General features: G+C 47.2%; 2 protein-coding genes across 3 annotated transcripts in view; one reads left to right on the top strand and one right to left on the bottom strand.

Moving 5' to 3' along the window:
• The window catches only part of apc2 (APC regulator of WNT signaling pathway 2), a 35987-nt gene extending 23180 nt beyond the window's left edge, over positions 1-12807 (top strand). For both annotated transcript variants that reach the window (XM_088621788.1, XM_088621789.1), the window contains exons 8-15: positions 75-164; positions 1064-1439; positions 2114-2212; positions 2775-2914; positions 3033-3110; positions 3696-3812; positions 4022-4236; positions 4664-12807. In XM_088621788.1, coding sequence (XP_088477914.1) covers positions 75-164; positions 1064-1439; positions 2114-2212; positions 2775-2914; positions 3033-3110; positions 3696-3812; positions 4022-4236; positions 4664-10328 — 6780 coding nt within the window. In that variant the 3' untranslated portion in view covers positions 10329-12807. The remainder of the gene's footprint in view (positions 1-74; positions 165-1063; positions 1440-2113; positions 2213-2774; positions 2915-3032; positions 3111-3695; positions 3813-4021; positions 4237-4663) is intronic.
• Positions 12808-13281: 474 nt separating this feature from the next.
• On the bottom strand, positions 13282-15064 carry c27h19orf25 (chromosome 27 C19orf25 homolog). The gene is made up of 3 exons (XM_088621790.1): positions 14918-15064; positions 14479-14624; positions 13282-14033 (listed from the first exon to the last, which is right to left on the bottom strand). The coding sequence occupies exons 2-3, from the start codon at positions 14612-14614 to the stop codon at positions 13852-13854; spliced, it is 318 nt and encodes a 105-aa protein (XP_088477916.1). The 5' UTR covers positions 14615-14624; positions 14918-15064; the 3' UTR covers positions 13282-13851.
• Positions 15065-15748: the final 684 nt, after the last annotated feature.

The raw sequence follows: 15748 nt of genomic DNA, 5'->3' as shown, positions 1-15748 counted from the left end.
GAAAACTGCTCTGTGAAGGAGCTCTGGCTGACCACACCAGCGCAACTCACCACAAATGCTCTTGTGCATTTCAGACCCATAGCTGTGGAAAACTGTCCATCCCGGAATCAGAGAACACAGCCTGCTGTGCCATTTCAGAAGCCCCAAGTGACACTGGAAGTAAAGTAAGAGCCTGTCTTTTACATCAGATTTTTTTACAGCAGTGTGTGACTGGACATTCTCTCCCTCCCTGCTAGCAATCCCAGTGCTTTTATAAGATCACATCGCAAGTCTTGCCACACATTTTCTTGTACAGACAACCTTTTCGTAGCTGATTAGAAGATGTTATTTTGAAGCAATATCCAGTAGCAAAAGGAAGCAGCACAAAGAGCAGTAATGGGCCCCTGAAAGCCTCCAATCAATATTAGCTGGTTTGCTCTGAACAGTACTTTCTACCCGATGAGCTAAGACTGTGTTATTAAATACCACTGGCGCCGGCTTACCCAGCCATGTCAACAGAGTAACAGACTGCTACACAAACTCATCACCCACAATACTTTCATCATGTAACCACTAAAGCTGAGGTGAATGTGTTTTTACTTTGTATGTGTTTGGGAATTCAGTTCTGTACCTGGGGTGCTGTCTGCGTGCAGTTTGTATGTTCTCCGTGTGTTCATGTGGGTTTCCTCCAGGTGCTCCGGTTTCTTCCCACAGTCCAAGGACATGCTGGGAGGTTTGTTGGCTTCTGGGAAAGCTGGCTCTGGCGTGAGTGTGTGCCCTGCGATGCAGCGGATGTTTTACAGATGTGCTGAAGTATTAAGATGCAGCAGTTGCTCTGGGAGTTCCAATGAGTGCTCCCACTGACACCATACGTTCTAGAGCCGACTCAGGCCCTTAAAAATTATTACAACCCCCCCCCAGTGAGATGAAATGGCCAGGCCCCTGTGCAGCTGGACTGATGGATGGAACTCTGTGGCAAGGCTCTGCATAACTACCCTAACTCACTCTTCCCAGAGAATCTGCGCTTTCGGATTCTGGTGCATGGTGCAGGTGGGCCGGGCTGACGGCGGCTGTCTCTCTCCAGGTGGAGATGGTGTTCTGGCTGCTGTCCATGCTGGCCACGCGGGACCGCGAGGAGATGTCCCGCACCCTGCTGACCATGTCCAGCTCCCAGGAGAGCTGCGTGGCCATGCGCAAGTCGGGCTGCGTGCCCCTGCTGGTGCAGATCCTGCACGACGGGCCCGGCGTGGGCGGGGGCGGGGGCTGTAGCCGAGAGGCCCGGGCACGAGCCAGCGCCGCCCTGCACAACATCGTCTACTCGCAACCCGACGAGGGCCAGGCCCGTCGCGAGATGAGGGTCCTGCACGTGCTGGAGCAGATCCGCGCCCACTGCGAGGGCGGCTGGGACTGGCTGGAGACCCACCGCAGCCCCGCCGGCCAGGAGGGGAGCAGCGCTACAGGTCAGGAACCGCCACGCGGTGCCCAGACTGGACACGGAGGGCTGATGTGGGAACACCAGGCACCCTACACGTAGTTAACATTTGCAAGGCCCGCAGTACAGGGCCGGGAATCGGAAAGTAGCTCGTTGATGAACACTGGGCGTCCCCAAGAATTAACATTAAATGTCGTAAAAATCACATGCATTAAAAAGTATACAGTAAATGCTCACTAGAAGTTCAGCTCATATAAAAGCATTTATCAAAAAATGTAAAACATCGATTTATCTTAATCTGGCAAGTGCCCAGTCAAAATAGGATTGTGACAGTGGGGACAGTGCAGTCGGAGGGAAACTAAAGCACAGAGTGTGATGATAAGATATGTGCCCTCGAATGCACCTGAGAAAAGATATGTGTTGACTTTTAATAGATGACACAACCTAACGTCCTCATTCCAAGTTATTTCCCTGACTTCAGCGGAGGACCTGTCAGATTATGGAAGCTGTTAATGTTGGAGAGCTACCTCGATACAGCCTTGGGCATAAGGTTTTGTTTTAATTAAAGCCATATTAAATGCACTGTTTTCTTCTAACAATGAATGTATGATGCTGAATTCTAGGTAGACATTGCTTCTCTCAGCTTTGGCTGTTCCTAAGGCGGTTGTCTTATTGCAATATTGCACTGTTTCCTGTCCTCAGCCACTCCTGAGCCAGTGGAGCCTCAGATCTGCCAGGCTATGTGTGCGATCATGAAGCTGTCCTTCGAAGAGGAGTATCGGAGAGCCATGAATGAGCTCGGTAAGCCTAGGGGATGTAAGAAACCGAAACCAGCACAGTCTGGGGGCTCCTGACTCCTGACACATCTCACTGCTTCCAATGTCTACATTACATCCATCCATTTTCTAACCGCTTCATCCGATTCAGGGTCATGGCAGAGTCGGAGCACATCCAGGCAATCAGCAGGCGCAAACAGGGTACACCCTGGACAGTAATGCCAGTCCATCACTGGCCAGATACACACACTCACACCATGGCCAGTTCTCCCAGAAGCCAGTTTACCTACAACAATGTCTTTGGACTGTGGGAGGAAACCCAGGAGAACACAGGGACAACATACAAACTCCAGAATTGAACCCAGGGACTCCATGCTGCAGGGCAGCCATGCCAACCCCCGCAATACCACGCCACTGAACATTACCAGAAACTGCATTAGACAAACACATGCATGCATACTGTACGAGTGAAATTTCCATCGACACGAATGGAAACTAGGAACTGCCTCGTATGCCTGCAAGCATTGCTGGATGCCTGGGTGTTGAAGCCTCTTTGTTGAAGTGGTGGTGGCTTGTGCGCTTGGCAGGGGGTCTGCAAGCCGTGGCAGAGCTGGTGCAGCTGGACCAGGAGCTCTACGGCACGCTGAGCGAGCCTCTCAGCCTGGCACTGAGGCGCTACGCGGGAATGGCTCTCACCAACCTCACCTTCGGAGACGTCGTCAACAAGGTGAGAGCTCGACCAGCCCCTTCACTCTTAGGTGACTGGACAATTAATACAGGACAAACACCCGATGCACTTGAACTTGCCAAAGGCATTCACTTCGAAATGTTTTGATTTTACACAGGCCGCGCTGTGCTCCAAGAAGAGCTGCCTGCAAGCTATTGTTGCCCAGCTTGCTTCTGACAGTGAGGAATTGCACCAGGTAGTGTCCAAAATACTTTTAAGGGTTAAAACTAAACACACTTTAACCACCTGCAGCCTCCGAGCTGGGATCAAAGACACTTGTATGAAGAGCAAGACAGAGGAAACTAGGAAACAGCCACTAATGAATAAGCCTCAAGACATTAGCACAGGATCAATACAGAGGAAAATAAGCACAAATGTCTATATATTCAAATTGTATTGAGAAAGATGTTACATATATTGAATATATAACCCATCTATGCTCTTTCAGACAATCTGCAAACATTTAGGTCGAGTCCAAGACAAGGCTGCAGTGTCTAGAGTCTAACCCAGCAGACAAAGGGCACAAGGCAGGAAAGAGGAAAGACGATTGTGGAAATTGTACCATATGGCATTAGAAACCCTCACCAAACCTGCACAAATGATGCACCAAACTGACTTCTGCCCCATCAAGATGCTCTATAGGTTTTGGAAATTTAAATACTAAGTGACATATCTTTATATAACAACATGTAAGGTCAGGGGAGGATGACTCAGGGATCCCAAAACCAAGGAAGATCCTTCTTGTAGATGATATTGTCCCTTCCTTCTGCCTTCTCTTCAGGTGGTGTCCAGTATTCTGAGAAACCTGTCATGGCGGGCTGACATCAACAGCAAGAAGATTCTACGAGAGGTGGGCAGCGTGACTGCACTGACCACCTGTGCGCTGCAGGCAACTAAGGTGAGGATTTCTTACCACAGTACCAAATAATTATTTTACAAACTGGATGGGAATTGGCTTATTTTAATAAACCTATTCAAGGACATCATTTCATTATTTGAAAGATTTAAGTCAGCAGTCATACATACCTATAAAACTGCTCCAAGGAAGAACCTGAAAAGACAGGAACTCTGGGTATGAACGCTGCTGTTGTGTTTCATGTCTTCCAGGAATCCACTCTGAAAAGTCTGCTTAGTGCCCTATGGAATCTGTCGGCACACAGCACCGAAAACAAGGTGGCAATCTGCTCGGTGGATGGGGCATTAGGCTTCCTAGTGAGCACACTCACCTACAAATGCCAGAGCAACTCCCTAGCCATCATAGAGAGTGGTGGGGGCATTCTGCGCAATGTGTCCAGCCTGGTGGCCACCCGTGATGATTACAGGTACCCAGAGACGTCATTTTAGTTCATACTCGGCCAGGAGAACCTATAACCTGGTAGATCCAAACAGCATTTTCACCTGCATTCTTTACAAAAAGAGCTCATAGCACTCAGTAGACACTCACTGCCGGGCATGGGGGTGAAACTATTAGTTTGTAAGTATCACTCTGGGCATTTCTCTAGAGGAAATTAAATTAATCATTTGTTTCTAAAACCTGAAAACTATAAAGAAGTTAGTGTTGTCCAGAGCCTCGAAAAAACAGGACTAAGAATGACTATCTTTATTATGGAAATTTAACATTATGGATAACAACTGCCCATGAAGGGCAAAGTCTGAATCACTCAAGGACTAAATACTGGCTTAGTTTAAACAGATATAATTAAATAATTCCCCCCTTATTTGAGTAACACCTCCCTTTATATTTTGCAGGCAAATCCTTCGTGACCACAACTGCCTACAGACTCTTCTGCAGCACCTCAGGTCCCACAGTCTGACTATTGTGAGCAATGCCTGTGGGACACTGTGGAACCTGTCTGCCCGGAGCCCCAAGGACCAGGAGCTGCTGTGGGACCTGGGGGCAGTCAGCATGCTGCGCAACCTCATCCACTCCAAGCACAAGATGATTGCCATGGGCAGTGCCGCAGCTCTCAGGAACCTCCTCACTAATCGTCCGCCAAAGTACAAAGATGCAGCTGTCGTCTCTCCTGGGTCCTGCATGCCATCCCTCTACATGAGGAAGCAGAAGGCACTGGAGGCAGAGCTGGATGCCAAACATTTAGCAGAAACCTTTGATTCCATAGAGAAGCAGCAGAGCCCTAAGCTTCAAAGCATCAACAAGCCATTGCGACATATTGAGAGCCTGGCTAAAGATTATGCCTCTGATTCTGGCTGCTTTGATGATGATGAAGCTCCCAATGTCTCTACCAGTTTAGACACGGGGAGCTTCTCCATGCTATCCATGTTTCTCAACTCTTCTAACTTTCTTCAGGGCCAGTCCCGCAAAAAGGGAAGTGAACCTGAAAGAGATGTTGACCCACAGGCAGAAGATGGCAAGAAGCCCCAGCCTGCAGATGATGACGTATCTGTGGCAGCAGAGAAATTAGCCAAAAAGATCACCACAACAGTGGCCAAGATCGACAAGCTTGTGGAGGACATCACCATGCACACATCATCAGAGGACAGTTTCAGCCTGAGCTCTGAAGATCACTTCGTGGACTGGCAATATGGATCAGATGAACTCCATGAAGCCAGGGCCAAATCTTGCTCTCCTTGTCGTCTCTCAGATACCAGCAGTTTTGCCCGTAGAGAACGCCTGAGCAGGGCACATGCCCTTCTGCGCCTCAAGACTGCACACACCAGCTTGTCCACGGACAGTTTGAACAGTGGAAGTACCAGTGATGGTTACTCTGGCAGCAAAGACCAGATCCGGCCCTCTGCAAGGTCAGCCACTGTGCAAAGGCGACCAAACAGGCTGGAGCTGAAAGTGGCTCAACAAGGCTATCTAGATAAACATGATCACTGCATTCCAGCAGAAACAAACCCTAATGATGTGGCAGAAAAGGACTCTGAAGATAGAACAAATATGAGCTTACCAAACCAAAGTAGCACCGATGCAGAAGACCAATGCAAAGAACCACCACCACCAACACCAGCCACCGAGCCTACCAGACTCTCTTCTGAAACCAATGTGCCCACTATAAAGCTGTCCCCTTCCTACCAGCACGTCCCCTTAATTGGGAGTGTAGCTAAGTTTGGTATTCCCAGGAATCCAATTAACTCTCAAGGGATGAGGAGACAAGCTTGGATCCCAGCAATAAACAGTGGGGGCATAATGAAGCAGCCTCCAGTAATCCAAGCCCGGAGCCCAACGCTCAGTCAGTTGGAGACCTTGCAGAAGTACTCAGTAGAGAACACGCCAATCTGTTTCTCCCGTTGTAGCTCTCTGTCCTCACTGTCATCTGCAGATGGAGCCTTGGACGGGCAGAGCCAGAGTGAAAATGAACTAGAGAGCGACTCATCAGTAGAAATAATTGACGTGGAAGACTGTGATCTGGAAAAGAATGAAGAGGAGTCCTTGGAAGATTTGAGTGAAAGTCAACTAGTAGTCTCAGAGCAGAAACAATGTGTTAGTGCAGGCAGCCCTACTTCCCAGCCCATTGAAATTCCCTGCCACATCAAACGGGAAAAGGTTTTCTTGAGGGGGGTGTCGCCAGGCAGACATGAAGACATGACTCCGTCTAGTTCCTCTGAGAACTATATCCATGAGACCCCACTGGTAATGAGTCGCTGCAGCTCTGTGAGCTCTCTGGGTAGCTTTGAGTCGCCCTCCATTGCCAGTTCTATACAGAGTGACCCATGCAGTGAGATGATTAGTGGAACTATTAGCCCCAGTGATCTGCCAGACAGTCCTGGCCAGACCATGCCCCCGAGTCGCAGCAAGACTCCCTGCTACGCGGATGCAAGTGGGCAGGAAGCCCAGGCTGGTGGAGGACAGTGGGAGAGTAACCTACGCAAGTTAATGGAGATTGCAGATTTCAAGGAGAGGTTCAACCTACCACCTGACTTGGATACCATGATCTACTTCACTGTAGAAAAGCCTACAGAGAACTTCTCCTGTGCTTCTAGTCTTAGTGCCCTACCTCTCCATGAGCATTATATTCAGAAAGATGTGGAGCTCAAGCTGATGCCCCTCCTTCATGAAAAGGACAACTCCCCCTTTAACACAGCCCATGGACAGAGAGAAGAAACTGGGGAAGAACATCCTCTTTTGGGAGCAGAGAATCAGGCGGATAGATACGGCGAGGGCAACTCTGATGATGACATAGAAATCCTTAAAGAATGCATCAACTCGGCAATGCCTTCCAAATTTAGGAAGGTCAGGACCTCACTGATGTCCAGTCTCTCCACCCAGGTTCTCAGCTCTCAAACTCGAAGGTCTATGCAGCTGCCTGTTTACATGCTGTTGCCTGCTCAAACCAATCAGATGGGCTCAATGAGGAAGACTGCAAGGCCAGATAAGGACTTCTATCAAGATGATTCTTCTTTTACTGATTCAGCAGAAGGGACCCCTGTGAACCTCTCGAGCACTACGTCCCTAAGTGATGAAACGCTTCAGTATCCAGTAAAGGAGGAAAAGGGCTTAAAAGACTGGCAGCTGAGAAGAATGGAGAAACAGGACATGATGGCTCTTGAAGCAAAGAGAATTGAAGATCTTCGTTCGTTCTCCCACTTCCATAAGCCCACAAAAATGGCTGGTCACGCTGAGATGGTGACTAACCAAATGAACAGGGTTATCAAGACAGTGTTGCCCACGCAAGGAGTGCAGATGCACAGCAGGGAGGCCAAAGCATCTCTTTCTCAGCTCAGAAGTAGAGACCAGTCACCTAGCCATATGATTCAAAGAAAAGACCAGAGTCATCCAAGGAATTTGCCAAAGTTAGACTTGCCCATCAGGAAGCAGAGTGCAGGAATGCACCAAGGCCAGAACAACTATGGGGAGTATGTCCATGGTAACTTGGCATTCCAGTCTATGCGTCATACAACACCCACAGAGGAAGCTATTTATTGCTTTTATGATGATCAGATGGAGGCAAAGAGGGAGGGAGGGAGGAAAGCAAGCACTGGAAGAAAGCAAATCAAGGAGGCAAACAGAAACATTTTGACCCATGCAGCGGCCAGTGCAGACCGGAGCATCAACCTACAATCAAAGCAAAAATGTATAACTAATAAGCTAAAGCACAATTTGATCATGGATGAGACACCTCCCTGTTACTCTCTCAGTTCCTCTCTTAGTTCTCTGAGTGATGCAGATTTAGAGGAACACCAGGGGAAAGCTCAGCAGGTGTGGGTGAAAAGTAAGCGTCACACAACATCAGGCCATAACCGCGATGCCTCAAAGAACTGTGGTCAAAATGATGAAGACAGCTCATCCAGTTCAGTCAGTCTGGACTCGGAGGACGACTTGCTGCAAAAGTGCATAACCTCTGCTATGCCCAAACAGAGAAGGAGGCATTCTGCCCGAAAAAGGAAATCAGAGAAGAAACAAAAACTGAAGAAAGCAGTGGAAGGCTGGAATCCAGCAAGGGACCAGGAGAGTGACAACATGGCATCAGACAAAGACTCAGACCTCAACAGCATTGAGTGGAGAGCCATTCAGGAAGGTGCCCACTCCATTGTTACAAGGCTGCAGGCTGCTTCGAAATCCAGGGAGCCTTCTTCTGAGTCTGAGTCTGTCCTTTCTTGCATGTCTGGTGTGTCCAGCTTCCACACAAACCAAGAGAAGAGTGACAAGAAGAAGAATGTCAAAGAACAAGGAAAGGGTAACAAAATGCCAGATGGCAGAAACCCCAGAACACAGCTAGATTTTGCCCAGCGTAAGCCTGTGCCAAACCTGCCTGTAGTATTCAGAGGTAGGACAGTGATCTACATGCCAAATCCTAAAAAGGAAACCAACAGTTCACAAAAACCTCCCTTGAAAAAAGCATCTCCTAAGACTGAAACTCCAGTGAAGAATCCGAACCTGGCTCAGCAGAGATCAAGAAGCCTGCACAGACTGGGACGAGCTAATGATTCAACTGAGCTCTCCTTACCTAAAAGAAGTTCCACACCACCAGCCAGGATCCCCAAGAGCACATCTTCAGGGTCCTCCCAAAACTCCACACCATCAAGACAGCCCCAGAAGAAACTCACTTCCCCCTCGCAAAGCAGTAAACAGATCCCAAAGAAAGACGTGAAGCCCACGAACAGCCCCACTGACAAGAAAACAAGCCCGGCTGCATCTCCTTCTCCCAAATCTCCCGCTCACAAAAAAACCCAGAAGTCACCTGTTCGAATCCCGTTCATGCAGACTCCTTCAAGGCAACCAATGGCTTCCCGGACTATATCACCTTTAGTCACCAATCAGCCCTCACCAGGCATCAGCAGACAAAACACGCAGCTGAAAAGGACCCTTCCTGCCAACCGTCTGGATTTGGTTCGGATGTCATCCACACGTTCGAGCAGCAGTGAGTCGGACCGGGCTGGCTTCCTGAGACAGCTGACTTTCATCAAAGAATCTCCCAGCCTCTTACGACAGAGAAGTGAAATTCCCTCCTCGAGGTCTGTACCTACCTCTAAGTGTGCATCCCCACGTAAAATGCGTCCAGGTGCCCCTGCTGCTTTTCTCTGTTCCTCGCGCTGCCAGGAATTGAAGGGTGTTGGACAGGGACCGAGAGAAACACAGGATGAAGGACAGGGGCAGGGAGCCCAACGTCAGAGGGCGGCTCTCTCCAGAGCCAGTTCTAGTGACCGAGGTCTTTCAGGCGTACGTCCAGCCAGGAGAACCAGCTCGGAGAGCCCCTGCAGAGCCCCTCAGAAGAACATCTCTGGAGCTTGGCAACGGGAGAGAGATACCTTCAAACGGCACTCTTCCTCCCCTCACATTAACATACTGAAGAGGGCCACCAGCCGTTCCTCCATTTTGTCCTCTTCTTCCGAGTCCAGTGGGAAAGTGAAAAGCGAAGAGGACAGAAAGACACAGAAGCAGCAGGAACCTCGAGGGAGGGGCAAAATCACCTGGAGAAGGATTCGGGACGAAGACGTGCCCCACATCTTAAAAAGCACCCTCCCCTCCACAGCACTGCCCCTCGTGCCATCCCCCGAGGGGCAAAAGCCGATGCCTCCACTGCCCGGAAAGCTCCCCACCATCACTCTGCCTCCTAGGAAAACCAGTGATGCCACTGTCCAGACAGAGGACTTCGCCACAAACAAGACCAACTCCAGCACGTCTCCCACAATAGAAAGAGCTGGAGAGATAAGTGAGGAGGCAGCCCTCTTCAGAAAGATCAGCACTGCCTCAAGCTCCAGTGCGTCTGTTCAAGAGGGGGACCCAAATGAATTGCCAGGTTCCTTTAAGAGCCAGACCACGCCATGTGCTTCCCATGCCATCGAAGGGCACAATGGTGGCATCGGTCACTTCCGCCAGAGCTCGCCCAGCAAGGCTGTGAGAGTAACCCCCTTCAACTACATCCCCAGTCCCATGGCGTGCGGCTCGCAGAGCACGCAGATCCGAGCACCGACGCTGAACGAAAAGCCCGGGGAAAGACTTGAAGCTTAAGTCACAAATATTCTTTTCCTTGAACTAAGATCTCTAGGCACCAACTGTGCTCCTGAAACATTGCACTCAGGTGGATTTCTGATATATCAACCCTTTTACCTCTGGAAGTTTGCATTTATAACAAGACTCACTTGCATCAGGAATCATGTGTCTTTTAAGGGTGCAAATGGGTATCCTGAAAATATACACAATGTGTGCCTACAGACAAAGTGGTGCAAAAGATTGAAGTGGAAGATCCCACTGACTGTTATGTGACAAGCTAGTTCTAGGCACACATTTATGTACAACATTACTGGAGGTTGAAGAGAAGGGGGAACTTTTTAGAGATCTTCTGAACATAGAATCTGTAACTGATTACTGTCTGAGATTCACCTTTTTGTACTTTTTGTATTTGTACATATAACTTTGCCTGTTAGAAGTGTTAGATTAAATGTGTAAACTGAAAAAAAAGGTCTGCAGATTTTGGGATACAAAAGGTTAAGCAGTTAACCTCTGTCTGTTTTGCAGACAATGAATCAAGATTCAAAGACCAATACAATATGCAACTACTCCAAATGTGAGACTGGGTGCTCGTCTCATATACTGTATACATAATTATATATTTGAAAGGACTTGTCTCCTCTCATGGGTCAAAAGAAAAAAACACTTTAGCTCTGGCTGTTATAACTCAACATGTAAGAATTATGGATCAAATATCTTCACGTACAGCATTTCTTACTACGTCAAATGTTTCTCTTTTACAAGGCACTTCAGACTGAGACTATTATACTCTTTTCATCTTTCACTTTTGAAATCAAATCAAATCCAAGACTTACACTACAAAATACCCTGAAAACAATCTGTGCTTGCTGGAATTCTGAGGAACCCCGTCTTTCTTCAGCAGTATTAATTCCTACCCTGCAATGGAGAAGTCCCTGCTACCTTCCCAGTGAGCAAACAGCCTCAACTGCCAACCTAGACTGCATGCTGAATATTCACCACCTGTAAACACCAGTTCAATTATGTCGATGTTGTCCAGCAGCACTCTTAAAGAGGAACAAATACTGTATACAGCTCTGTTACATCGGTGTCGAAGGAACTTATTTAAATACAAAGGTATTTTTCTTTCAGCAATCTGTTAGTGAGCCAGGCTTTATGACTGTAATTAATCCAGCTGAATAGCTGTTATGAATTCTGCTTATTCGTCTGCTCTGTTTCATTAGTGTTTGCCTCTAGAATCAGGTAAAGCTCAGCTAATATCAAGAAAGCAAAAATATTGTGGCTAAGTGCAAGCAATTTGCAAGATGGGAGATACTGCTAACATTGTGTGCTAACAGGACACTGGCAATTGTATTTACTACTGCTTTGATATAGAACAGGATACTGTATTAAGGTATTCAGTTGCAGATCTGAGTCTAAAATGCATTTTTCTGTAGAAAAACAAACGTCCATTGGAAAAGTGGTTCTTTCTCATATTTCACAGCTAACACATTTTAAATCTTAGGGCTACTCTGAGATATAGGCCATAGGAGTCTTACAAGGACAAATCTGACTATCATTCAGTGATATGTTATTTTATACTGTCATTCGGGCTTTTCAGTTACTCTCTGTACATTACCTTTGTTATAAATCACCACAAATTGTGCTAGAAAAAATATCCAGCACTCACATTAATGCCTTGAGAAAATCTGATAATCCATCAACATTTATGTAGGGTAAATGTTTTATTAAAGTACAGATCCATCCAGTACAGGGTTGCTGGGTAAAGTAGAGATGTAGAAAACAATTTCGTAGTTACTATGGTACTTTTCTTTGCGATTTGACTTCACTCAGAAATGTTTTTCATAAAAGATGTTGCACAAAAGCAACAGTGTCTGATAATCATTCATCTGAGGAGACTCTAATGGAAATCCTGAGGATGACCTGTGAAAGCTCACTCTTAAAGCAAATCATTACACATTCCTAGAACAAATTAAGTTCAGCAAATCAACTAAGAACCACTGTTCCAATGTTTCTTCTACAAGTTACCTTGCAATTGAATATGAAACAAACAATATCCCACTTCTCTTGTGAAAGAGTGTTTTTCTGTCATACAATCTATACTCCTGTGCTTGGGTTAATATATGAATTGCAGTGAAATGTATCAATATGGAAGCCAACAAATACTATTTAGAGAACAAATTTAACCTCATTTGCACTTTTTGTGAACCTGCATTCATACTGATTGACATGTCAGTACTGGCAAAAGAAACATCTGTTGATGTACCTGGTGAGGGTACCCTGAACTGTCACATGGTTTGAACCTGAAAGCTGTTACTTGTAGATGGTAGGTTCATAAACGTGATATGATCAAGGCTAACTAGTCTAGGCCTGCTCAGCTGTTGAGGCTGTGGTTTAAAAAAATCACAGTAAGGCTTGTGAACAACATAGATCCAAGACAAATGGCTAATGTATTGTGTCTGAAGAGAAAGAATCCACAAAAATAAATGTTTTCATCCAACCAACTGGTGGTGTTTCATTCACAGCACATGAGAGACTGATGCAGGAATGCCCCTTCTACCTCTTTATCCAATACAGGGTCATGGGGGAGCTGGAGCCTATCCCAGCAAGCAACAGGCACAAGGCAGGGTACACGCTGTACATCCAGGACGACGGACACACTCACGCCAGAAACTTTTTTTCTGGAAGCCCGTTAGCCCTCCAGTATGTCTTTGGACAGTTGGAGATAACCTGGAGGAAACCCACGGAAACACAGGGAGAACACAAACTCCACACAACAAACAGGACACTGTTCTGCACCACTCAATGTGAAACTGATCTAGAGTAAGTCCTGAGTAAGTTTACACGGAGAATGGATGCTAGAGCAGAGATGATACAAAGAACTGTGCAGACATGAAGCGCGGTTAATTATGGATGACAACGTAAATCATCCTTAACAAGGAAATGTGGAGATGTCAACCACACAAAAAGCAAATGCCGTAACGCCAATGTTTTTTTTTATTGAAATAAGGGATTTACACCAGTCTTGACATTGAACATCATTTATCTTTTAGCTTATCTACTTATTGTGTTACAAAATGAGAGTTTTTAAATTATTTTAACAACTACTAAACGAGCATCCTGAAATCTTTCCCTGTACGACACTTGGCTTCTTTGTGCCATTTCCCCCACAGGAAGTAATTTCTGAGTGGCAACATGCGTGCACGACCAGGGTACAACAGATGAATGACTGCTTATACTATGAATACTATAACTGAAGGGGCTGCGCTGATTACAAATGAAAAAACAGACACTTATTTACAGACCACTGTTACACCCCAACATTCCTTTTCCATTCTCGTTGAATGGTGTTTTTTTGAAGGATTTCCTCTCACAATAAAGGAGCTACAGAGTCCTTCCAGCCCAGCTGGGCATCTTCTTGCTTCTGTGTTTCTGCTGCCAGTCGCACTGCACCAGAGGCGGGGGCCGCTGCGTTATTGCTCATACAGGAGTTTACCGCAGGGCAGGGTCCTGGAGGGTGCCTAAGGGTGCCCGAGGGCCCGTCTCACAGCGCTCTCCCCCTGACCTCGGCCACAGTCTGCTCCAGCCTCTCTCCGGCCAGGCGGAGCTCCCCCCTCCGGGCGGCCAGCTGCGCCTGGGCCTCCTGCAGCTGCTCGACCCACTCCAGGTACCTCCGGCTCTGCAGGTATCGGCTCTCCACCTCTCCCTCCGCCGCTGTCCCACGATCTTTCACAACAGCAAAGACGCTGGATTGAGAACCGCGGCCCCCCAACAGGCAAACCACACCACCCGCCTGCGCACTCAGGCCACAGAGCAGCGGAGGGGTACAGGTGCTTTCAAGCTTTTCAAACTCATGGGGACTCACCAGAACGGGCTCAGGGCTGGCACCACGCATTTCCCAAGCAATATGCAAGTTAGTCCATTGATGGGCAATGACCTGTTCACGTAACAGGGCTCATACTTCGTGATTTTCATGATAACGTCACGACCCGCCCCTCCCCCCAAAAAAGCATACCTGAGAGTTTGGAACCTGCACACCAGGGTCACACAAACGCTGCACGTAGAGGTTAATGAACAGCTGTACCCCCCACATTTTAATTCTGTAAATTTAGTTACAAGTGACGTGGCACAGAACCCAGAAAAGGATTTTCAGCGCACGGCTGAGAGGTACCTTGTGAGCAGTCCTGAAACATGGTAAAGACCGGGTCGCTAGGAGAGGCCCTGCCAACATCCTCCAGGATCTGGTCGACGGTGGGCGGATCAGGGCGCGTTGGCAGAATTACTCGCTTCTTACTCTTAGAGCCCATTGCTCAGATCCTGGCAAAGGAGAGAAGCAGCAGAGTTGTAGAGCAGGACTGAAGATCACTTTTGCATTGACTCGCTTTCTGTACACATTGGATACATGTTTTTCATCAATACAAACAGCTACCTATGCTTTATTTTAAAATTATCAAACAAAAATAGTTTAAAAAGTACATTTTGCAGAACGACGTTAAATAATACACTGATAAAGATAAAGCTGTTCGCTATATTTTATCGAACTGTACATCCGCCTACATCTGTAATCCTGAAAAAAAGGACATTCAAGCTAGGAAAATAACCGTAATTACCATGCAATATGTACAATGCTTTCTTATAACGCCGTCTCCTCTTGCAGCATATCCCGGGGAAAACGACGAAAGCCACATCAGTCAGCTTTAGGATCATGTGCTGACTTCCTTGTCACGTGACAAAACACAGGAAGCCAGGCGCCTATCACGTGATCAGGGTGACGAAGGGGAAAGTTGCGCAAGCGCACATCTTACAGGCTACAATTATTGTGCACATGCTTTTCGTTTGGATGGTTTAATATGCTCTAAAAGTAGTGTTTGATTGCTTAAATAACTATGTGTATTTTCAAAACTGGTTTAGGTAATAAAAATGATAATACACTTGCACAAATGACCATCCCATGTGGGCCATTGTCATTCCATGATCCAATTCAATTCAAAATACTTTATTCATTCCCTGGGGGCAATTTAAGACTGTGCAGACTCCGGGCGTGTAGTCTTGGCATCCATTGGCATCTGGGTGTCTTTGCAGGAACAACAGATTAGGATAAGGTATACCCACTAAGGAACTATAACCATCCATCCATCTTCTAACCTCTTCATCCAGTTCAGGTCATGGAGGACCCAGAGCTTGTCCCAGGAAGCACCTGGAGCAAGGCAGGGTCACTGCAGGGCAAAGACACAAGCACAGGCACCAGGCTAATTTCCCCAGAAGCCAACTATCCTACCAGCATGTTTTCAGACTGTGGGAGGAAACTGGAGCACCTGGAGGAAACCAAGGCAAACCTGGGGAGAACATGCAAACTCCACACAGACAGCACCCCAGGTCCAGAAATGAACCAAGGGCTCAGCACGGTCTCACCAGTTTTAATAACCAATAGGTGAAAACCT

Source organism: Lepisosteus platostomus, chromosome 27 (genome assembly GCF_059453375.1).
Source record: "Lepisosteus platostomus isolate fLepPlt1 chromosome 27, fLepPlt1.hap1, whole genome shotgun sequence".
In the NCBI taxonomy this organism is placed as follows: domain Eukaryota; kingdom Metazoa; phylum Chordata; class Actinopteri; order Semionotiformes; family Lepisosteidae; genus Lepisosteus; species Lepisosteus platostomus.
This window is presented reverse-complemented; position numbering and strand designations above follow the sequence as displayed.